Source organism: Muscardinus avellanarius (assembly GCF_963383645.1).
Source record: "Muscardinus avellanarius genome assembly, chromosome: 9".
In the NCBI taxonomy this organism is placed as follows: domain Eukaryota; kingdom Metazoa; phylum Chordata; class Mammalia; order Rodentia; family Gliridae; genus Muscardinus; species Muscardinus avellanarius.
In genome coordinates this window covers 98,618,283-98,641,858 of record NC_137795.1, presented here as the reverse complement: position 1 = coordinate 98,641,858, position 23,576 = coordinate 98,618,283, and the positions used below count along the sequence as shown (strand labels likewise).

The 23,576-nt window shown below is 43.5% G+C and overlaps 1 protein-coding gene across 2 annotated transcripts in view; it reads right to left on the bottom strand.

The window, feature by feature from the left end:
* Nucleotides 1–260: 260 nt before the first annotated feature.
* The window catches only part of UBN2 (ubinuclein 2), a gene marked incomplete at both ends in the record, with an annotated part of 81,915 nt that continues 58,599 nt past the window's right edge, over nucleotides 261–23,576 (bottom strand). Inside the window, 7 exons of one of the 2 annotated variants that reach the window (XM_080700912.1) lie at nucleotides 261–310; nucleotides 6,692–6,781; nucleotides 7,173–7,404; nucleotides 15,804–17,348; nucleotides 19,523–19,573; nucleotides 20,012–20,054; nucleotides 21,958–22,008. In XM_080700912.1, coding sequence (XP_080557038.1) covers nucleotides 261–310; nucleotides 6,692–6,781; nucleotides 7,173–7,404; nucleotides 15,804–17,348; nucleotides 19,523–19,573; nucleotides 20,012–20,054; nucleotides 21,958–22,008 — 2,062 coding nt within the window. The remainder of the gene's footprint in view (nucleotides 311–6,691; nucleotides 6,782–7,172; nucleotides 7,405–15,803; nucleotides 17,349–19,522; nucleotides 19,574–20,011; nucleotides 20,055–21,957; nucleotides 22,009–23,576) is intronic. The other variant, XM_080700913.1, reaches the window with a different exon arrangement.

Here is a 23,576-nt window from a genome sequence, read left to right as displayed (position 1 = left end):
CTGAGTCTTTTTCAAGTCAGATAACATGGTAACTGTCTTTCCTTATAACAGACCACGGTCACTAACTTTGCACGAAAGCATTTCTTCCTGCACCTGGCTTTGCTCAAGTAATGTTTTCTTTCCTTTTCCTCCTCACCACAGTGCTTGGGACGAGAATGTAAACATCGACAAAAACAGCAGCCCTGTGACCACATAGGACTTTCCCGTCAGGTAGATCCCGCCAGCCAGCTCAACGTGTCGTCTCTCTGCTTGCTGGGAAGTCACTGAGATTTCCGTGGTAACTTAGTGTCCCCTTTACTTTGGCCTCCATCTGAGAAAAAGAAATGTTAAACTGGCATGGTGTGGTAAGTTATACAAAGTGGACAAGAAACAAAGCTAAGAGAACAACTTTTATGTAGATAACATCTCTAAAATGACAGCCTTCAACGTCTCACGTGCTGCAGAGCATTATAGTGACAAATCAAACATAGAAGAAATAAAGACTCAATATTGACCCTCTTAGCCCAAGTAACTGTGGTTCTAACCTCACAGGTGAGCATGCCCACTGCTGGGAGGGCTATACAGGAACCAGAACACACAATTCCTATCTATACGGGATCTACCGTATCTTTTGATTCCTTACAAGTAAAAATAAATTTCATGCCATGATATAGTACTTGATAATTCCTTCTATGAAAATAAATACAGCATACCAGTAGAGAAAAAAACCCAGCTGCTTCTTCGTTTTGATCCTAACATGCTATATGGGCTGAAGATAAGCTACTGGGCACGATGGCTTCTATTACTACTATTTTTTTTTTTTTTTTTTTTTTGCAGTGCTGGGGATGGAACGTAGGGGCATTCTATCTCCAAGCTATACCCCCAGCCCTATATTATATTCTTTATTTGAACAGGGTCTCACCAAGTTGCAGAGGTTCTAAGATACAGAAGGCCTCACTAAGTAGCTGAGGCTGTCTGGGAACTGCGTTCTTCCTGTCTCAGTCTCCCAAATGCTGGGATGACAAGTGTGCACCATGTCTGGCTTATTACTACTATTTTTAGACTGCTGTTGTGTTGTGTGCAGGGAAAATTATTGACAATTCAATTAAATCTCAGCTAAATCATGTACAATACTGGGAGAAGAGAGAAAAGGAAAACACCAGGGCAAGAGTAAAACACAGTGACCCAAAGAGCCAGGAGATACGACGTCTCCAAGGTCACAGCCCCAGCAAAGCAAAGGAAGGTGCCAAGACAACCCGGGCCTGAGAGGAGAAACAGGGAAGGAAGGCTTTACTTCAAGGGAAGAGACACGAATGGTAGAAGTACATAGGTGAAAAAGAAAAAATTATCCTGTAATCACCAAATCTTAAGGTTGGAAGAAGCCACAGATGTCACGTGGCCACGTCTACTCAACCAAAACAACTGCGTGTATCAGTGAAATGTGAATCTTTCCAAAGTTGTATAAACAATACTATTAGAACAAGTCTGGCTGGTGCGGTGGCGCACGCTTGTGATCCCCGCACTTGGGAGGTAAGATCGGAGGATCACAGGTTTAAGGCCAGCCTTAGCTACTTAGTGAGACTTTTGCAAAATAAAGAATAAAATAGGGCTAGGAATATAGCTGGAAGGTAGAATGCCCCTGGCTTTAACACCCAGTACTAGAAAAAATACATATTTGGTGAGAATATCTAAGGATTTTTACTTATAATCTATACCTATACTTGTAGAAATAAATATAGATAGATATTTCTATTTATACACTCTATACATGCACCATGCTAGGAAAAAAATATTTTTTGGTGGTGGTGGTATGGGGATTAAATCCAGGACTGTTCTAACTCTGAGCAACATCCCAGCTCTGTTTTTCTTTCTTATTTTTTAATTTAATTTTATTTATATATTTTGTGGTACTGGGGATCGAATTCAGGGATATTCTACCTCCAAGCTACTTCTTCCCCAGCCCTATTTTTTATTCTTTATTTTGAAACAGGGTCTCACTAAGTTGCAGAGGGCCTCATCAGAAGTAGCTGAGGCTGTGAACCCTGAGATCCTCCTGTCTCAGCCTCCCAAGTACTGGGATTAACGAAGTATGCCACCATGCCCAGCTTCGTTTTTTTTGAAATAGGGTCTAAGTTACCATGTACTGGCCTCAAATCTGTGACCCAGACAGGCATGGTGGCTCACGCTTGTAATCCCAGCATTCAGGGGGCTGAGACTTGAGGATCAGTTCGAGGACAGCCTCAGCTACTTAGTGAGGCCCTCTGCAACTTACTGAGACCCTGTCTCAAAATAAAGAATAAAAGATAGGGCAGGAGGTATAGCTTGGAGGTTGAACGCCCCTGGGTTCCATCACCTGACCTGCAAAAAAAAAAGGAAAAAAAAACAACAACAACAAAAAAACTATGATCCTCTTGTCTCAGCCTTCCAAGTACTGTTATTACAGGTATGTGCCACCATGCTGAGCTTAGAAGAAATAAATTTAATCTGTGGCATAATTAAATTCATAAGGTAATAAGAACTCTGTGTGTGTGTGTGTGTGTGTGTGTGTGTGTGTGTGTGCGCGCGCGTGTTAGTCCAGGGGCATTTTACCTCTGAGCTATATACCTCCAGCCCTATTTCATTTTTATTTCTGAAACAAGGGTTTTACTAAGCTGTGGAAGGCCTCACTAAGTTGCTGAGGCCAGCTATGAACATGCAATCCTCCTGTCTCGGCCTCCTAAGCACGAAAACTACAGGCATGTTTACCACACTCAGCTACCATCAGTTATTTTTTTATTAGAGTCTCACAAATCCGAAAAGAATTCTATTGAAAATATCTTGTCCCTGTTCATTTTTTCTTTTTAAGGGGTAGTGGTGGTACTGGGGATTGAACCCAGGGGCATTCTACCTCTGAGCTACATCCCCAGTTCTTTTTTCTATTATTTATTTATTTTTAAAATTTTTATTTTTGGTAGTACTGGGAAAGCCTTCTACCTCCAGGCTACACTCCCAGACCCATCTATCTATCTATCTATCTATCTATCTATCTATCTAATTATTTGGAAACAGGGTCTCTTAAGCCAGAGAGGCTGGCTTTTGAACCTGCGAGATCCTCCTGTCTCCTCCTCCCAAACTCAGGGATTACAAGCGTGCACCACCACGCCTGGCTTATTTTTAATTTTTGAAACAAGGTCTAAGTGCTGAGGCTGGCCTAGAACCTATAGCCCTCCTGTTCTGTTCTGGCTCCCAAGGACAAGTTTGTGTTACCACTCTGGCTTGTTATTTCCAGTCTATAGTTAAGAGAGATGTTGGTCAAACAACAGGTGCGGTGGTATATGCCTGTAATCCCAGTACTCGGAAGACAGAGACAGGAGGACTGAAGGTTTGAAATCAGCATCAGCAACTTAGTGAAACGCTGTTTCAAATAAACAGAGATGTAGCTTGGAGGCAGAATGCCCCTGAGTTCAATCCTTAGCACCACCACCACCAAAAAAAAAAAAAAAGTCAAACAAGTTAAGAAACCTGCTCAAATTAGCAGCTCTAGATTCAAAAGCCCAAGCATGGTTCTCAATTTCAACATCTTATACTGGAAAGTAGCTTTTAAATTTTAAACTTCAATAATTCGGTAAACAGTGACAGTCATATTTTCTTTTTTACTCTGGAGAAGCAGTAATGACCAAACAGGGAGATGATTTACAGAAAGGCTGGAATACTGGGGTCTTTTTGAGCCACAAGAATCCTGTTTGTCTAGCTCCCTTCAAGTGGTTACACTGATTCCACTCATCCCCATGAACACGTGATCCTCAGGTGCACTCATGGCGGCGGGCGCTGTCCAGGGAGAGAGGAGCCGTCAGGCCCAGGGCGAAGTAATAGAGTTCCCTAAGAGTAGGGTTTCTGTTATTTGTGTCTACTTTGTGTTGCTTATTTTTCACAACGGGATGAGTCTGAGGAAGCTTACCACAGGTCTTTTATATTTTTATTTACTTATTTTTATTTCTGATAACACAAAAACATAAAATTGTACTTATTAATGGGATGCCATGTAAGGCTGCATACATGTAAATCCTGTGTAATGCTCAAGTCAGGTTAAATACCTCTTCAAACATTTATAAATTCTTTGTAGTGGAAGTCCTCAAAAGTCCCTTTCCTAGGTTTTCGAAATATATAGCATATTACTGTCATCTGTAGTCATTATACTGTGCAATAGTACCCCGGGGCCTCCTGCTTTATCTACTGCAGATCTAGAAGACTAATGCCAACCTGTGGCCTTAGGGTTGCTATTCAAGCTGGGCGCGGTGGTGCACACCCATAAGCCCAGTACTTGAGATGATGAGACAGGAGGATTGCAGGTTCACGGACAGCTTCAGCAATTTATTGAGGGCCTCTGCAACTTAGTGAGACCCTGCTTCCAAAGAAAAATAAAATAGGGCTGGGGATATAGCACAGAGGTAGAATCCCCTGGTTCAATGCCCGGCACCAATAATAAAAAAAGAAGGTTGCTAAACAAGCCAGGTGTGCATAGCATGCCTGTAATTCCAGCACTTGGGAGGCTGAGATGGGAGGATTGCAGGTTCGAGGCCAGCCTCAGCAAGCAGCAAGACTCTCAGTAGGCTAGGGAGGCCCAAAACAAAAAATAAAAAGGGATAGGGTACAGCTTGGAGGTAGAATATCCCTCGGTTCCAAACCCAATAACACACACACACAAAGATTGCTCTGTAGCTTCCATTTCTGCACTATGGTCAACTATAAACTGGGTCAAGGACCTTTTTTTTCTTTTGGTACTGGTTATTGAACCCTGGGGTTACTCTACCTCCAGGTTACACTTCAACTACTGAATTTTACTTTTTATATTGAAACAGGGTCTTGCTAAATTGTTGAGGATGGTCTCAAACCTGTAATCAGCCTATCTCAGTCTCTCAAATACTGGAATTACAGGTGTGTGCCATCATGCCCAGTTCAAAGATTTTTTTTTTTTTTTTTTTTTGGTGGCACTGGGGTTCCTGGAAACCCTTCTACCTCCAGGCTACACTCCCAAACCTATTTTTTTTTAATATATATTTTTATTTGGAAACAGGGTCTCTTAAGCCAGCGAGGCTGCCTTCAAACCTGCATGATCCTCCTGTCTCTGCCTCCCAAGCGCGGGGATTACAAGTGTGTGACACCACTCCCAGCTCAAGATAATTTTTAATGCAGTGGTCAAAAAGAATATTGAGGTCCCAGTCAACTTTCAAAGTTAAGTGGGCAGGTAAGCAGTTATTTCTCTCCTTAAAAGACCCTGAAATAGCCTCCAGAATGCCACTAGTAATATACTGAAGTCAACTGCTGGACTAAGCAAAAATCTGGAGGCTGACATATTTATTTATTTATTTTGTGTGTGTGTGTGTGTGTGGGTCTGGGGATGGAACCCGGGGCATTCTACCTCCAAGCTACACCCCTACCCTATTTTTTATTCTTAATTTTTTTTAAACAGGGTCTCACTAAGTTGCAGAGGGCCTTGCCTTATAAGTAGCTGAGGCTGTCCGCGAACCGCAATCCTCTGGTCTCCGCCTCCCAAATGCTGGGATCACAAGCGTGTGTCACCACGCCTGGCTGAGGCTGACATTGTTATATACATGGTGCCCAGTATCCTGCATCAGATTTCAGAGAGGGCTAGCTGAGCTGCAAGTATACAATACATAGTTTGGGTCATATTAATCTAATCACTGCTGAGATGCAAAAAAGTTTAATGGGTTAGAATACAAGCTGGTTGGGAATGTACTCTGGTAGTAGGACATGTGCTTATGTGCAAGGTCGTGGGTTCAATCCCCAGCACTACTGGGGGAAAAAAAGAAGCCGGGAGTGGTAGCATGTGTCTGTGATCTTAGTACTTGGAAAGCTGAAATAGGACAATTACAGGTTTATATTAGGTTGTCAGCCTCAGAATCTTAGTGAGATCCTATTTTGAAAATGAAAAGAAGGCCCTGGTTTTGATGCCCAATACCCTCCCCCCAAGAAAACAAAAACAGAACAGCCCACATGCTTGTAATCCCAGTAATTGGGAGGCTAGGACAGGAGGATCACAGGTTTGAGGACAGCCTCAGCAAGTATTGAGACTCTTATCGAGACTCTGTTTCAAGATAAAAATAAAATAGGGCTGAGGGTACAGCCCAGAGGTAGAATGTCCCTGGGTTCATCTCTAGTACCACAAGAACATGAACAAAAACAAAACTCAGAAAAAAGGAATATAGGCGTCCCTGGATCAAATATTTATTGGTATATTATCCTAGGCAAGTTCCTTATCTATTTGGTTCAGATCTGCAACATGGGTAATATTATCATTCCTGGGCTTGTTCTATAAGCTAGCTAATCATGTGAAGCAGACACAAGAATGACACAGTAAACTTTCAATAAATTTAAACTATTACAATGATTTTGTTAACCATCTAAATTAACCTTCTTCTTACTATCACTTCCACACAATAAACACCTATCTGTTGACCTGTTTCCTTCTCTTTTTTGGTGCTGGGGATTGAACCCAGAGTCTCATACATGCTAGGCACATGTTCTACCACTGAACCCCACCCCCAGAATTCTTTCTTTTAAAATCAGTTTGCTTCAAACGAGGATTCATTCATGTGAAAATCTGTTTTATTCGAACCTTTACCAATCTGAATCGATAAGCCTATATAAATTTAAATGAATTGATAAACCTGTATAAACAATAAAGAGATAAAGACACAGGTGGCTTTCTTACCATTAAAGGTTTGCTGTAAGTGTGCAGGCAGAGGCGAGTGCGCAAGCGCTGCTGCGTGCTGAGCTCCTGGCTGTAAACCCTTGAGCAAATCTGAGAGGAGAACAGACTTGTCAGTGACCTTTAAAGCAAGCCTGCAGCCCCTCAAATCAAGCCCGGCTTGTCTACTGCCCTCACGTTAAAGCCCTTCTAGAACCAGAGCACTTAAAAATGTACGTATATAAAGGCAGGTACGTACATGACAGAACCAAACGCATTTGTTTTTCTCTAATAAATGGTATAGATGGTCCATTTGTTCCCTTTAAAACTGTAAACTAAAGTCTGAGAGTCCAATGATTTGACTTAGAGATGAAATAAACTGCACTTCACTTCGTTTAAGACCTATGCTCTCCCTCAACTCCAACCGGATTACTCTCAACCAGATCAACTTCACGAGAAGTGCTCTTCTGTGAAGCGAGCCAGGCGGACACGAGGGCGCACTCACTCTGAGTTAGGCTGTGGTGGAAGGCGGCTGAGGTAGATCCCGAGGTGCTCGTCACTCCAGCTGTGTCCGTTCCAAAGCCAAGTAGCTCCAAGGGAAACTGGAAGGGCATGGTCACTGGAACAAGGCCACCCAGCATCCCAAAGGGACTCGCATTTTGATTTGTTACAGACAAAGGTGATGTCATGAGAGTCAGAGGTGAGGCATTAGCCAATAACGACGCTCCTGCTGTGGACTGTGCAGAAACCAGGGGTCAAAAGAGGTAAGAAACACAGCGCTTAACCCAAACTTATTCACTGTATTTGCTATCGTCATGAGTGCAAGACCGTGTCTTTTATCTGTTTGTTCTAGCAACCTTTGTGAGACAGGAGTGAAGACTCAGGTGAAAAACGTATTGAAGAAGAACTACCATTACTGGTTTTTAAAATGTGCAAATTGCATTTGGCCATTTTTGTATCCTCAGCTCCTGATGGCCACTTTAGACCTCTTCTTAACTGTCCGGTACCCGTCCACTCCCCTAATCCTCTAATTCCTGACCTTACATTTCTACTTCTTCACTTCTGCTCCAAGCCCATAACTTGAATCACTAGAAAACAACCCCATGCGCTTTCCCTGGGGCTTGCTTGCTTCTTGTCACAACCATGGCTGCCCATCCCTGAGCTGCTGTCCTGACCACTGCTCAGGCCCTCCCTCCGCGACAGCTTCTGACACACCAGCTCTGAAAGTGTGGCCGCTGCCTTCTTCCCACCTCGGCCTCAGCCCTCCCCTAAGCTAACCGAGTCTGCTGACCCATGCCCAGCGCCCGTGGAGGGCGCTTTCTTACAGAACAGCTAGTACTGCGCCTTTCCCACATTTCTTCTGCCTGCTCAGATGGAGACCTTGTGCTCTTTTAACAACCACAATTAATGGCTCTTCCCCAGCTCCTCCCCTGACTTCTTTTTCTTTTATTATTAAATTTATTGAATGATAACTTCCATTTTCCATATCATCTAATCTCTGAAAGCTCATTTCCACATCACTATTTTTCTGATTTTATTTATATTTATTTTTTGGTGGTACTGGGGTTCCTGGAAGCCCTTCTACCTCCGGGCTACACTCCCAGACCTATTTTTTATTTTATTTTATTTGGAAACAGGGTCTCTTAAGCCTGCGCGGCTGGCTTTGAACCTGTGCGATCCCCCTGTCTCCGCCTCCCAAGTGTGGGGATTATAAGCGTGCGCCACCACGCACGGCTATTTTTCTGATTTTAGACTCCCTAAAGTAAAAGATAAATCAGAGAGCGTTTTCACAGTCCTCCCCCATGGGTTTGGAGGCACTGCTTGTGAAAAAAAGCACTCAGGTCAGAAACATGGTAACACTGATGAGCTTTCATTGGGAAATTATTTAAACATACCCTGTAAGCTAATTTAACTCTTTCAACAATTTTCTATGCATCAAATAATGTTTTTCTCATTGTGACTTTTCTTATGTGCATCCATCCACAAAGATTTGACACCACCAAATTTTCTGAGTATTGGACACCACCTATTACAGTTTCTACCATTGTGAGTTTTCAAATCCAAAATCCCCTAGTCAAAAATTTCAGAGTTCTACGTTTTTTTTGTTTGTTTGTTTTTGTTTTGGTGGTACTGGGGTTCCTGGAAGCCCTTCTATCTCCGGGCTACACTCCCAGACCTATTTTTACATTTTATATTTGGAAACAGGGTCTCCTAAGCCAGCGCGCGCAGCTGGCTTCGAACCTGCGCGATCCTCCTGTCTCTGCCTCCCAAGCGCGGGGATTACAAGCGTGCGCCACCACGCCCGGCTAAGTTCTACGTTTAATTAGGGAAAGTGAATTCTTTAAATTGTTTTTAAATTCAGTAATAAATGTTAGTTATTATCGGTTTTATTTTGTATCTTATTTCTACCAAAAGCTTTACTAATTAAAAGTCTGGTGGTTTTATTTCTTAATGTTCCCACACAATTTTCCCACATATGTATACCGATTACAAATATTTATATACTTCAGGGTCCATGCCACGGATGAACACAAAGTGAAGGACACCTCCCAGAAGGCTTTGGTTCTGGCTGTCCTCTCTGGCCTCATCTCCTTTTTTTATCACTGACGTTTATGACCACAGTTCTGGCCTCTTATTTCAACTTTAGTCCAGTATACCTAAGAGCTCCATGAATGATCCCACTTGGTACCTGACACTCAGCAACCTGAGATGTCTCCAGGTGGACCCTGTGCAGTCAGCCCCAGCGCCAGCCAGCTTCCCTCCTTCAGCCACGCGGCCTCCACTTACTTTCAGGCTCGTAATCCATCCTTTCCCTGTTACTAGGACTTCCTCTTACATGGAAGTGCAAATCTTCATTTTATGCTTATGCTTGACAGCTTTTTAAATTTGCTCATCTTTTCCCCTAAAATGCCAACATACCTTGTAAACTAATTTAATATAAAGTACTACATTTAGGAAAATATTACCAACCTAGAAATAATGTCTTACAGCAACTGTGATAGAAAGGATCTTGTGTCAGTTTAAAAAGTAATAAGAGAGCTGGGCGTGGTGGCGCACGCTTGTGATCCCAGCATTTGGGAGGCTGAGACTGGAGGATTGCGGTTCACGGACAGCCTCAGCTACTTAGTGAGGCCCTCTGCAACTCAGTGAGACCCTGCTTCAAACATAAAGAATAAAAAATTGGGCAGGGGGTATAGCTTGGAGGTCAAATGCCTCTGGGTTCCATCCCCAGACCCGAAAAAAAAAAAAAAAGTAATGAGTTGTTTCCTTGTTTTAATTAGAATTCTAAGGCAGTTTTAGGGTGATATGGAGTCCTCAAAGTTGTGTGCCCAAATGGAGTCCCCTAATGAGGAATACAAAATACGGCTAATAAGGAGAACTTGTAAAAGCTTTTCTGGAGGAGTCTAATTGAAGCATTAAAATAGATAGAAAATGCAAATCAGGGCAAGTTCCAAAGTTAAGTAACTTGAGTATTAACAATAAAGAAACTATACTGTGCCAAGCTGGGTGTGGTGGCACACGCCTGTAATCCCAGTACTTGAAAGCTATTTAGTGAGGCCCTCTGCAAACTCGTGAGACAAAATAAAGAATAAAAATAGGACTAGGGGTGTAGCTCAGAGGTAGAATGCCCCAGGTTCAATCCCCAGTACTGGGGGAGGGGGGACATGTACTGTCATAATTGTCTAACATCTTATATATTTTTTTGGTACTTGGTATTGAACCCAGGGATGTTCTACTACCAAGGTACAATCTCAGACTTATTTTATTTTTCATTTGACTTTTGACATTGGGTCTTGCTAAGATGCTGCGGCTGGTCTCAAACCTGCAATCCTGTTTCAGCCTCCCTTGTACTGGGATTATAGGCATGCACTACCAGGCATGGCACATTTTATATTTATTTATTTATTTAATTATTCATTTTGCGGGTCTGGGGATGGAACCCAGGGGCATTCGAACTCCAAGCTACACCCACCTCGCCCTTTTTTTATTTTTTGTCTTTTTTTATTTTTTTGGTGGTACTGGGGGTGAAACCCAGAGGCTTTCTACCTCTGGGCTATACTCCCAGACTTTTTTTATACTTTATTTGGAAACAGGGTCTCACTAAGTTGCCGAGATCCTCACTAAGTAGCTGAGGCTGGCTTCGAACCTGTGTGATCCTCCTGTCTCAGCCTCCCAAGCGCGAGGATTACAAGCGTGCACCACCACGCCCAGCTTTATTCTTTATTTTGAAACCGGGTCTCACTGAGTAGCTGAGGCTGTCCACGAACCGCGATCCTCCAGTTTCAACCTCCCGAATGCTGGGATTACAAGCGTGCGCCACCACGCCCAGCTGGCATGGCACATTTTATATTTGCTAAGAGCTTCCATACCCACCTTAGTTTGTAAATTTAAATGGAAACACCAGATAATTTAAATGTTACATGGCTATTTCTAAACTTCTCTCTTCTAAGATGGAGACGTTTCAGAAGTAGGGAAGCCACGTTGAGAACGTTCCAGAGCATAGAGGAGAAGCTGTCATTATGAAGTAAACAGTTCAGGATACTGCCTCATAATAAAATATATGCTCCATAATCTCCATTTCATTATCAGGGGAAAACAGGAAGAGAAACCTTGCTCTTCCCGTGACGGATGGGCATGGTATCTTCTTTTGGTTAAGTGCGCCTGTCCCCCAGTCTCCAGCACACCCAGGGTGATCTTCTGAAATGTAAATCAGACCACAGCTTCCTTGAAGACCAGCCTCTAATAGCTTTCTACCAAGGAAGCCTGAAATCCTGAGCTCTTACAGTGGCCCTCAGGATCCTCCTTGCACAGCTGGGCTCTCCCTCCCCTCACTTCAGGAGCTCTTCCACCTGTGTCTTCCCAGCACAGCTTCCTCTTGCCTGGACTGCTTCTCCCCTCCACATGGCAGCTCCCAGTCATTCAATCCTCAGCTTGAGCCCCTCTTCAAAGAGGCCTTCCCTGTTCCCTTTTCTTTCTTTCTTTCTTTTTTTTTTCTTTTGCAATACTAAGGATGGAATGGAACCCAGGTGCATTTTACCTCCAAGCTACACCTCCTGCCAATTTTTTGTCTTTTATTTTTTTTGAAACAGGGCCTAAGTTGCAGAGGGCCTCACTAAGTAACTGAGGCAGTCCTCCAGTCTCAGCCTCCCGAGTGCTAGGATTACAAGCATGCACCATCATGCCTGGCTTAGTAGTCACTCTTTATCTTGTTTTATTCTATTTTTTTTCATAGCACTTGCCATGATTTTTAAACTTGTATTGACCATGTCTTCCTACCTAGAATATATATTCCAGAGGAGGGGGGATAGGAAGTATGCTGTTCACCCTGGTTCCCTAAGACCTAAAATAGTGACTGGCGTACTCAATAAGCATTTGCTTAATGACAGAATGGGTCTAGGGATTACAAAATGGCAAAGACAGAATCCACGGGAAATCAGCACGCTGAAGGGCAAGAAAGAAGAGGAACCCCCTGGGTAAAAAAATTATTAAACAGAATGTACATAGAGCTAATAACTTGAACCCAGAAAGATATTTTTTGGGGGGAGTACTAGGGATTGAACACAGAAGCATTCTACCTCCAAGCTAGAGCCCCAGCCTGATTTTAAATCTTATTTGGAAACAGGGTCTCAAAAGATTACTGAGAGCTTTGCTAAGTTGTGGAGGCCAGCTTTGATCCTGTGATGCTCCTGTCTCAGCCTCCCAAGTACTGGGATTACAAGTGTGCACCACCACGCCCTAGAAGGCTGAACCTAGAAGGATTTTACTAAAGGCCCTGTCTTTTTTTTTTTTTTTTTTTTTTTTTGGTACTGGTTGTGGAACCCAGCAGCTTTCTACCTCCGAGCTATACTCCCAGACCTAATTTATACTTTATTTGGAAACGGTCTCACTAAGTTGCTGAAAGCCTCACTAAGTAGCTGAGGCTGGCTTTGAACCTGTGCGATCCTCCTGTCTCAGCCTCCTAAGCGTGGGGATTACAAGCGTGCGCCACCACGCCCAGCAAGGCCCTGTCAATTTCACTCTGCAAAGGAGGAGAGAGCTGCAAATGCCTTTCAGACAGGAGGTGAGGGCTCAGCAGGCACAGACAGGAAACCTGCTTTCAGACCTTCTCTTCAGTTGAACCAGCAAGACAAGAAAAGTAAATAAGTAGATAAAGATCAGATACAAAGCAGATACACAAAGCAGGTCTCCAAATCATAAAGCCATTTGAAAGAAGAAAACCAGGAAGGAGGAGTTGCTCGTCAGAAACACAGGTTTTCGTCCTGTAGCTTTCTTATGGACAAACCAATCACTTGTTAGTGTATGGGCTCTTTGGAGAGAAGTGATGAAATGCAGGAAGGTGTGAGGGCAAACTGTAAAACCAGCAGATTCTAGAGCTGACAGAGGGTGAAGGAAGATTCAACAGGAAAGGAAAGCGACACAAGTTAAACAAAACCTTTCACTCTAGCCCCCCAAACTTACAATAAGTAAGCAAATAAAACCATATTTATGATATTTACCTCAACAGAGACAATATTTAAATAGTCAAGGATTTGACCCAATCTTATAATTACTCTTTTAGGAGAAGAGGGTATCGTGGTATCCTATCCTATTGTATCCTATGTGTATGGTGCTGGGGACTGAATTCCAGGGGCATCCCACCTCGGAGCTACATCACCAGACCAACTTAATATTTATTTTGAAACAAGGTCTCACTAGGTTTCTGAGGCTGGTCTTGAACCTGTAATCCTCCTATGATATGAGTCTTATCTTTCATAGTGAAAAGTCAAAAGACAGCACAGTACTCAAACTGAAAAAAAAAATTAAGAGTTTTCCATTCATGATTTTTATTTAAAAATAGAGGAAAAAAACTAAGAGAGTTAAAAGTAGTTGAAAGTGTGAAGAAGGAAGGGGCAGGGAACTGTCATTTCTGTTAAATTTTTTCCACTTATTCCTTTAATCAAAGTTAAGGTTAATTTAAAAAATAGCCAACTTCTTGGTAAAAATACAATAATGAGGCCTTACTTAAAATTTTAACATGTCATTCCTAATATAAAACTGTTTTTTTTTAGTGGTACTGGAGGTGGAACCCAGAGGCTTTCTACCTCCAGGCTATACTCCCAGACCTATTTTATACTTTTTATTTGGAAACAGGGTCTCACTAAATTCTTTTTTAAAAATTTCTTTTTTTTCCCCCCTGCAGTCCTAAGGCTCAAACCCAGGGCTTTTCATGCTGGCAAATGCTTTACCACTGAGCCACCTCTTTTTTTTTGGACAGAGTCTCGTTATGTTGGCCAGCTTGACTCAAATTCCTAAGCACAACTGATCCTCCTGTCTCAGTCTCCCAAGTAGCTGGAACTACAGGTGAGTGGCATATCACAAAGATTTTCTTATTTCTTATGAAGTAAACTTATATGAATAAAATGTCAGTTAATTCTAGATGTCAATGAATGAAGAAGCAGTTAACTGAATTTGTTGTACGTTAGCCTTCTGGAATCAAGTGACTGTTAGGCCTTCTCCAGTGTGGGATGATGTGTTGGGTATTAAATGTACAGTGAATACAAACCCTTACTCTGTAGTGAAATGCAGGTACCTCTATAAACAGCAGGGGAAATCCTTTCATTACACGTTTCTTTTCGACATAAATAGGAGGCAGCACAAAGTTAGAGCACTTCCTTTGACAACACAAATCAGTAAGTCATGTTTTTCTTTTTTTTTTTGTGGTACTGGGGTTCCTGGAAGCCCTTCTACCTCCGGGCTACACTCCCAGACCTATTTTATATTTTTGAAACAGGGTCTCTTACGCCAGCGCGGCTGGCTTTGAACCTGCGCGATCCTCCTGTCTCCGCCTCCCAAGCGCGGGGATTACAAGCGTGCGCCACCACGCCCAGCTAGTAAGTCATGTTTTAAAGAATATTTAAGAACCCAAGAACGTGCATCATAAAATGGTCCATTTTTCCAAAAGCTGACTATGAAAGAATATTATATCAAACACACTCTCATGAAAAGAGTAAAACACCTATTGAGCACAGGTTGTTCGGATGAGTTACAACGCACCGACAAAAGTATATTTAAAAAAATTTGTCAGGATGCTGGGTGGTTTTTCTTTTCTTTATATTTTCCTAGAATGAACATATATGACCTCGAGGGTAAGATGGGGAGGGAAGAATGTTAAAGAAATGGAATCATTAATATGAAGGACAAATGTGTGAAAAGTCTCAGATTACAAGCAGAGAAGAAAACAAGACGATGACACTGAAGACAAAGCAATGAAATCTATGAACAACGAGGAGTTCTCAAGAAACCTACAACAGTGAGACACACAGCAGAATAAAACATTCCTCAGCCAGATCTGAGAGTCAAAGGAATTACTGTTTTGGGTACAAACTTAATGAAAGCTAGACAATCCTAGCCATAGTTACTGCTGCCTCTTGAATTTCAAGACAAGATAGAGACAAATCTTACTAGCATTTAGGCAGAGAAACATATGTGTAAAAGGCAACAAAAATCAGTATGGTCTCCGAGTTTTCTGTAATACTAAACAACAAGCAAGTCGGTGGAGCAACATTTACAAACCCTGGAGCGGACCCGAGCCCTTGGCGACCCCGAGTCCGCAGGCAGCAAGAGGGCGGAGCAAGGAGCACCGGCGGGGGCTCAGGCGAGGGGCGCCCTCGCACCGCGGGCACAGTCCAGCCCGCTGAGTGGCGGGTGGCAACGACAACCAACTCATGGATGGGAAAACGGTATGAAGGAACCACTGATACTATGTGACAGAATTATATATGAATAACTATAAAATGAATGTAAAATAATTTTATTTGGTTAAAATAAATTGTAAATATTAAAAAATAACATGAAAAAATAAATTTGACGAAAAAATAAGAAAGCTGGAAAGAGGAAAGGAAGAGAGAAGTGAATGTGTGTTAGGTTCATGAGCTACTCCTTTGTTCTTGACTTTGATAAGAGATGTAGGTTTTTCGCAAAGACCCAGTGAACCTCATTCACAGTGTGCCCTCACTGATGTCGATACCAGGGCATGTCATGGCCACGGCTGCCATCAGCCTCCCACGACTGGCGTCTCTTACAGAAAGTGCATTAAAGTGGTCGACAAGGCTGCGCAGCCGGATGGTCTATCACGGCAGCATCAGAACATACATACCTGCACACTGGCTGTTACCACTGAAGACCCTGAGGCAGAAGACGGTCTCTGTGGCGTAGACACCGGTTTGGTAGCACCCTGTGCTCCGCTTCCTGCTCCCCCCGGCACACTAGTCCTAGTGGCTCCGCTTGAGCTGAGGTTGCTACCTCTGCTGGCAGGTACATTCACTGCGAGTCCACTCAAGCTGCTCTTGCCACCGGGCCCAGTGCACGATGAGTTGGTCAGCTTGGGCGGGGCCTGGAGATTCTTTGTAGCCGGAAGGCTGGGAGTGCGATTAGAGGACAACAGGTGCAAGGTGGGGGACTGCCTGCTGGCGCCGGCCCCGCCTGGCTGCTTGTGGACGGGGTTGCTGGCGGTGGAGTGGCTACTCTGCGCTACTAGTGCATTTGCACTGGAGGGACTCGGGGACACGGTGGGCTTGGGAGTCGGGTTGGATTTAGAAATCAGTTTTGTTGATACTGAAGGCTTAGCTGACAGAGAGGGCTTGGGTGAGGCTGAAGGCTTAGGTGAGGGCATGGGCTTGGGAGATGTGGCTGGTTTGGGAGAGGCGGCAAGTTTTGGGGATGCAGCCATAGAGAACGGAGATTTGAAACCCTGCGTGGCGATTTGTGACACCATAGCCTTGGCTAAATAGTTACTGGAGGTAGTGGTGCTCGGTGCTGTCCTAGAAACCAGGGGGTGGGACCCTTGAGAACCATTTCCAGGTGAGGGGGTAGATAAGGGAAGGCGGTACATAAGTGGCTTATCTGAAGTCTTAATTAGTGGCGATGAACAGGAGAGCTGGGGATTATTACTTAATTTCACCACTGGGTTGGTCTGTGATTTACTAATGGTGGCTTGTAATGGAGACACATAGTTCTGTTGGACAGCTGAATGCTGGTGCACCTTTGTTACTTGTGTTAACGACGAAGCGTCTTGGGCCTCTGGCGTTCCCAGAGCATGAGAGGAGGCAGCAACTTGGGCTTGGGACGAGGAGGCATGAGTCTGTGCAGAAGAAGCGTGGATCTGGCTTGACCTTTGTAGTCCTTGTTGAAGTAGCCTGGCTGGCAACGGTTCTAAGGAAACTTTAGGGTTCTGAATTGAAGAACCAGCGATAAGGCCTGAAGAGATGCCAGTATGAGCTAAATCCTGGGGTTTCTTTGGTACTGGCCCTGTGTGACCAGCAATAAGACTCGATGAATGTGCAGTTTGGGTAGAATCTAGTTTTTTGGGAGCAGCCAGGGGAAGCTTACTCATAATACTTGCGAGCTTTTCCTCTCTCAGCCCTGGGCGAGGTTTTGTAGTTGGCATGCTTATCCTGGAGCCAACCGCAGGGCCCTTATTCCCGCTGTTGACGGCAGCTAAAGCTTCAGAAACGAGGTCCAGGGAAGGCGAGTGGAAAGAAAGGTGTTCGTCGAGCGAGTCGTCGAGGCAGATGGTTTCTTGGGCTGGTGTCAAGCTGGAACTGGTTGAGGCAACAACAGAAGTGCTGGAGCTCACGGGAGGACCACCGACCAGAGCCACCAAGGACGCGGGAGCTTTCTGCTCCTTTTTTGGACTGCACTCCTAGCAGAAGCAGCATTGCATTGGAAAAAATACAAACAGGTAATAAAAATTAGTTTTAAAGGGGTAAGAAATTCTCATGATGACTAAAATTGTTTTTCCATTGAAAATCTCGAGAAAAAAAACAAAACAACTTGTTTTTGGTACTGGAGGCTGAAGCTTAGGTTATTCTGCCTCCGAGCTACACCCCCCGCCTCTCTTTTTCTTTTATCTTTTGAAACAGTGATTGGCTAAGGTGTAGAGGGCCTCACTCAGTTGCTGAGGCTGGCTGAAAACCTGCCATCCTCCTGTCGCAGCCTTCCAAGTACTGGGATCACAGGTGTGTGCCAACATACTGGGCCAAAATAATTTTTGAGGACACAATTCTTTGTTGAGCTATCTTCACAAGACAAAGTTCTGGCACACTGCACTGATACAATGGCATATCCCAGTAAGCTATGTTTAGAAAATGGCTAAACATGTGGCCAAAGGAACAGATTCCAGGGACATCACTGGTAAGCTCCGCCTCTGCAGTCCGCCTGTATCAGATCTCCAGATCCTGCTCCAAGTCCTTCTCTAGACTTCTCTCTCTAGACTCTTGCTGCTCAGGAGCAGCTGTGGCTTTGTAGCCAGGCTCCACCCCGTGAGGCGGTCGAGCGCGCAAGGACAGTGGCCCTGCCTCCGCAGCCCCTCGCATGGCTGCCTCTGTACACCCAGCCCTGCTGCTGCCCGCAGCTAGCACTTAAGGAAACTGGCACAGACAACTGGCAGACGAATCATTCCAAGCATGCTTAAGCCACGTTTTCTACTTATTGTGGTGGAACTCATTATAATGTATTCAATATGTATTTACCATGTGCCTATGAGTGACACTATGCTAAGAAAAACAGGTATGAGGATTTATAACTCTGAATACTTAAGAGAATGCTGTTTTATCAAAAAGGTCAGCTTACATAAAATTCAAGGAAAGGACTATAGTTAAAAAATACTCAGAGCAAAGCCGGGTGTGGCAGCTCATGCTTGTAATCCCAGCATTTGGAAGGCTGAGACCAGGGGATCACGGTTTGTAGACAGCCTCAGCTACTTAGTGAGGCCCTCCACAACTCAGTGAGACCTGGTTTCAAAATAAAGAATAAAAAACAGGGCAGGGGGTGTAGCTCGGAGGTCGAATGCCCCTGGGTTCCATCCCCAGAACTGGGGGAAAAAAAATACACAATAGAATACTCAGAGCAAAAAGATATATATTTTTAAATAAAATAGTATCTGTTAATTACTATCATGGGCTTTGTGTACATATGTGAAAGTGCCCTGTATGGGGGGGGGCACCGGGTCTGTGTGCTTGTTACTGCCAACATGATGTGCATTATGACGTGAGACTAGAATGTACCAGTAAAAGTAGATCAAAAAGCAGTTCTTAAGAGAAATAATGTATTTGACTAATTTTACCTTTTTTTGGTGTGTGTTTGGGTCTGGGAATGGAACCCAGGGGCATTCGACCTCCGAGCTACACCCCCTGCCCTATTTTTTATTCTTTATTTTGAAACAGGGTCTCACTGAGTTGCAAAGGGCCTAAGTAGCTGAGGCTGTCCACGAACCACAATCCTCTGGTCTCAGCCTCCTGAATGCTGGGATTACAAGTGTGTGCCACTACGCCCAGCTTTTACCTTTTTTTTTTTTTTTGGTACTGAGGATTGATCTGGACGCATTTACCTCTGCGCTACATCCCCAGATTGATTTTATTTTGCGGGTCTGGGGATGGAACCCAGGGGCATTCGACCTCTGAGCTACACCCCCTGCCCTATTTTTTATTCTTTATTTTGAAACAGGGTGTCAGTTACAGAGTGCCTCACTAAGTAGCTGAGGTTGTCCGCGAACCGTGATCTCCAGTCTCAGCCTCCCAAATGCTGGGATTACAAGCGTGCATCACCACTACTGGCTAGATTGATTTTATTTGTATTTAACAGGGTCTCACTAGGTTGCTGAGAGCCTCACTAACTTATGGAGGCTGGCTTCAAACCTGTGATCCTCCAGTCTCAGCCTCCCAAGTACTGGAATTACAGGTATGTGCCACCAGTCCCAGCTGACTCACTTTAAAATGAGTAAGAATAAACTATTACATAAGTCATACAAGTCTCTTCAATTGGTTTCTTAAAAACAAAACAAACCCGGAGTCTGTGGTTGATGACCACAGCACTTACCTTGAGCGCGCTGGGTAAAGAATGGAGAGGAAGAGTCTTTACCATCACCTCCTAAGGTATTACAGTAAGTAAGCTATTAAGAATGCTGTCAATACTCTGACTTCCTTAGCAATTTTTCTAAGCTTTTATTCTAAGACCCCTGACTAATAACTTCACTGCCTATCAGAAGTACAGGGTGTAATTATATAAGATCACAATTATTTGCTAAGATGAATGGATAATGCAGATGAGACATATTTGCTCTGACATTCTACCCAAGTATGTGATTAGTGAAAATCCCATCATTATAAAGTGTACAAAATTGAGGTGGGGGAATATATCAGACATGTTACCAGTATAAAATTCCTATCTTAAATAACTTTACATTTTATTTTATTTTTTGGTGGGCCTGGGAATTGAACCTGGGGTATTCTACTTATCCTTTTCATCTTAAGAGTATATTTCAATATTCACCAATTATGACTAAGAAGAATTTTGGGGGACACTTACCTTTACTTTGGGTTTGGGTGCAGGAATCACCTTTTTCTTTGCCCTAAAATAAAAGATTAAAACAGAGGCCATTTCAGTAGCAGTTCTATCTCTCACTAGGAAATTATAACATCCAACCTAAGCTACTTGGAAAGCTCTTCAAAAGAGAGCACTATATGTAAGGGCTTTCCAAAGAGCAGAAGGAGGTTGCAAATGTTATATTTTGTTTATTCTGTGTTACTGGGGATTGAACTCAAGAGCATTCTAGCTCTGAGCTACACCCCCAGCCCTATTTTATCTCACTAAGTTGCTGAGGCTGGTCTCAAACCTGGGACCCTCCTGTCTCAGCCTCCCAAGGACTAGGATTACAGGCACTGCACTACCACGCCCGGCTAATCTTATATTTTAATAACTTCACTGCTGTGCTTGCAGGCTACAGAGATGTAGGCCTAAGTTGCAGGTAAAAACAAAAACCTGTGGAATTGACCAAAATTCACCCCAAAATCAATAGCAGACATAACGTGCCTTTCTCCAATATATCAGAAGGATAAGAGATCTTTCTTTGATAATACTTTCACTGGCTCAATGACAGGGCACTGACTGCTAGGCCTTGGCTTCAATCCCTAGCACACAAAAACACACAAGTGATTTACAGTCTTGAATGGAAGGAAGAACATGAAGCCGAGGTCAATTTCCTAGAACACAACACTCCATAGGGCAAGGCAGGGCAAGTACGGCCATGAGCAGCCACAGGCGCTCAGGAGTAGTCCAAGCAGACGGTAAGCAGGAGGGAAGAAAAAAGGCACAAACAGGCTGCAGGGAGCAGCTCGGGGAAAGGGAAGCCCCTGCACTCATCTGTTCCCACGGCTACCTGCAGCACAACCCCAGGCAGGGTGTGCTGACTTCTAGGCTCAGGAGGTTTGGGGCTGGGTGTGGTGGTGCACACCTGTAATTCCAGTACTTGGGAGGCTGAGGGAGGAGAAACACAAGTTCTAGGCCAGTGTCAGCAACTTAGTGAGACACTGTTCCAAATTAAAAACAAAGAAACCAGTCTGGGCTGTAACTCAGAGTTACAACCACCCTGGGTTCAAATCCCAGCACTTAAAACAAAAAAAGAGGTTTGTGAGAATGGCTTGAAAACTACTTGAATTTTTATTAATTAATTTATTTGTTTTGGTGGTACTGGGGTTCCTGGAAACCGTTTTACCTCCAGGCTACACTCCCAGACCTATTTTTATTTTTTTATTTGGAAACAGGGTCTCTTAAGCCAGTGAGGCTGGCTTCGAACCTCCGCAATCCTCTAAGCGCATTGTGTGTGTGTGTGTGTGTGTGTGTGTGTGTGTGTGTGTGTGTGTGTGTGTGTTTTACTGGGGATGGAACCCAGGGGCATTCTACCTCTGAGCGACACCCTAGCCCTGTTTTATTTTTGATTTTGAAACAGGACCTCACTAAGTTGCTGAGGCTGGCTGTGAATCTGTGATCCTCCTGTCTCTGCCTCTTAAGTGCTGGGATTACAGGCATGCACCGCCATGCCCGGCTCTGAGAAATACTTTAATAGATGTGTTCTGACGTCCAAACAGGCAGCAGTCAAGGTGACTTTGTTTTTTAAAGATGGTGGTGGTAAAAAGGAGGTAGCCTAAATAAATCCTATTTTTTTTTTTTTTTTGGTGGTACTGGGGGTGGAACCCAGAGGCTGTCTACCTCCGGGCTATACTCCCAGACCTATTTTATATCTTATTTGGAAACAGGGTCTCACTAAGTTGCTGCTGAAAGCCTCACTAAGTAGCTGAGGCTGGCTTCGAACCTGTGCGATCCTCCTGTCTCAGCCTCCCAAGCGCAGGGATTACAAGTGTGCGCCACCACGCCCGGCTAAATAAATACTATTTTAACTAGCATTTAATAAGACCCTTTGTTTATTAAAGCTGTAATGTGAAAAGAATGAATAATCTGGAGTTTGCTTTACTCACGGAGCAGAAGTAAGATGATTATGAACACTTCGGCTTTCCTTAAAAAGCATTCTGAAAAAATTTATAAACATCACAATTATTTTATAGCAGACAATACAACATAATAATTGCTTGTTTTCTTACCATTTGATTTTTAATAGGCTATCACTTGCTTATAAACCAAGTAAAAATTGTAATGCTATAGTATATGCAATAATTATCCTATGGAGAGTTTTATATCACGTCTATTAAATTTTTGGCAGATGGAGGACTGTAAGATAATGGGTTAAGACAGCCAAGTTTACTAATTTTTACATGCTTTACTTAAGACATTTGAGACTTTAAATAGGACTAGGATTAGCTTCCTGAGATAGGCCTCTCTAATATTTTCAATGATATCTAAGTGTACTCTTTTTCTATGCTCTAAATCATATATTTAGCCTCTTATCTATACAATACCCATATGAAGTTCTCCTTCCAAATTTATAACCATCCTCCAAGCCCTTCCCCTTTTCTCTACTAGTGAATTCAGGTACAAACATGGAAAACATTTTTTTTTTTATACTAGGGATGGAACCCAGGGGCATTCTACCTCTGAGTTACACCCCTGCCCTATTTTTTTATTCTTAATTTTGAAATGGAGTCTCACTGAGTTGCAGAGGGCCTCACTAAGTAGCTGAGGCTGTCCGCCAACCACAACCCTCCTTTCTCAGCCTCCCAAATGCTGGGATTACAAGCGTGCGCCACCACGCACAGCTGAAACTCTGTGTGTGTGTGTGTGTGTGTGTGTGTGTGTGTGTGTGTGTGTGTGTGTGTGTGTTACTAGGGTGGAACCCAGGGGCTTTCTACCTCTGGGCTATACTCCCAGACCTATTTTATATTTTACTTGAAAACAGGGTCTCACTAAGTTGCTGAGAGCCTCGCTTAGTAGCTGAGGCTGGCTTTGAACACGTGCGATCCTCCTGTCTCAGCTTCCCAAGCGCTGGGATTACAAGCATGTGCCACCAGGCCTGGCTAAAAAACATTTTTTTTTTTTGGTGGTACTAGGGTTCCTGGAAGCCCTTCTACCTCCGGGCTACACTCCCAGACCTATTTTTATACATTTTTATTTGGAAACAGGGTCTCTTAAGCCAGCGCGGCTGGCTCTGAAGCGATCCTCCTGTCTCCGCCTGCCAAGCGCGGGGATTACAAGCGTGTGTCACCACATCCGGCTTGAAAAACATTTTAACATTCACCTTTATGCCTATCTCTATGTCCACAAGACTAATTATTTTATCTAATTTTAACTAATTATTTTATCTTGTTAGTGCTTCAAATTTTCAAGTAGAAACCATCTGAGACACAGTATAAGATCTTGAACACAATATTAGCAAAATCAATGTCATATGTGTATTTGTGTGCCTTTATTTTTGTGGTGCTGGGGATTGAACCCAGGGGCATTCTACCTCCGAGTTATACCCCCAGCCCTATTTTTTTTTATTCTTTTTTTGAAACACACTGCAAAGGGCCTAAGTAGCTGAGGCTGTTCACCAACCACAACCCTCCTGTCTCAGCCTTCCAAAAGCTGGGATTACAAGTGTGCGCCACCACACCCGGCTGTGCCTTTGTAATAAGAATAACAAGAAAGTAAAACAGACTCC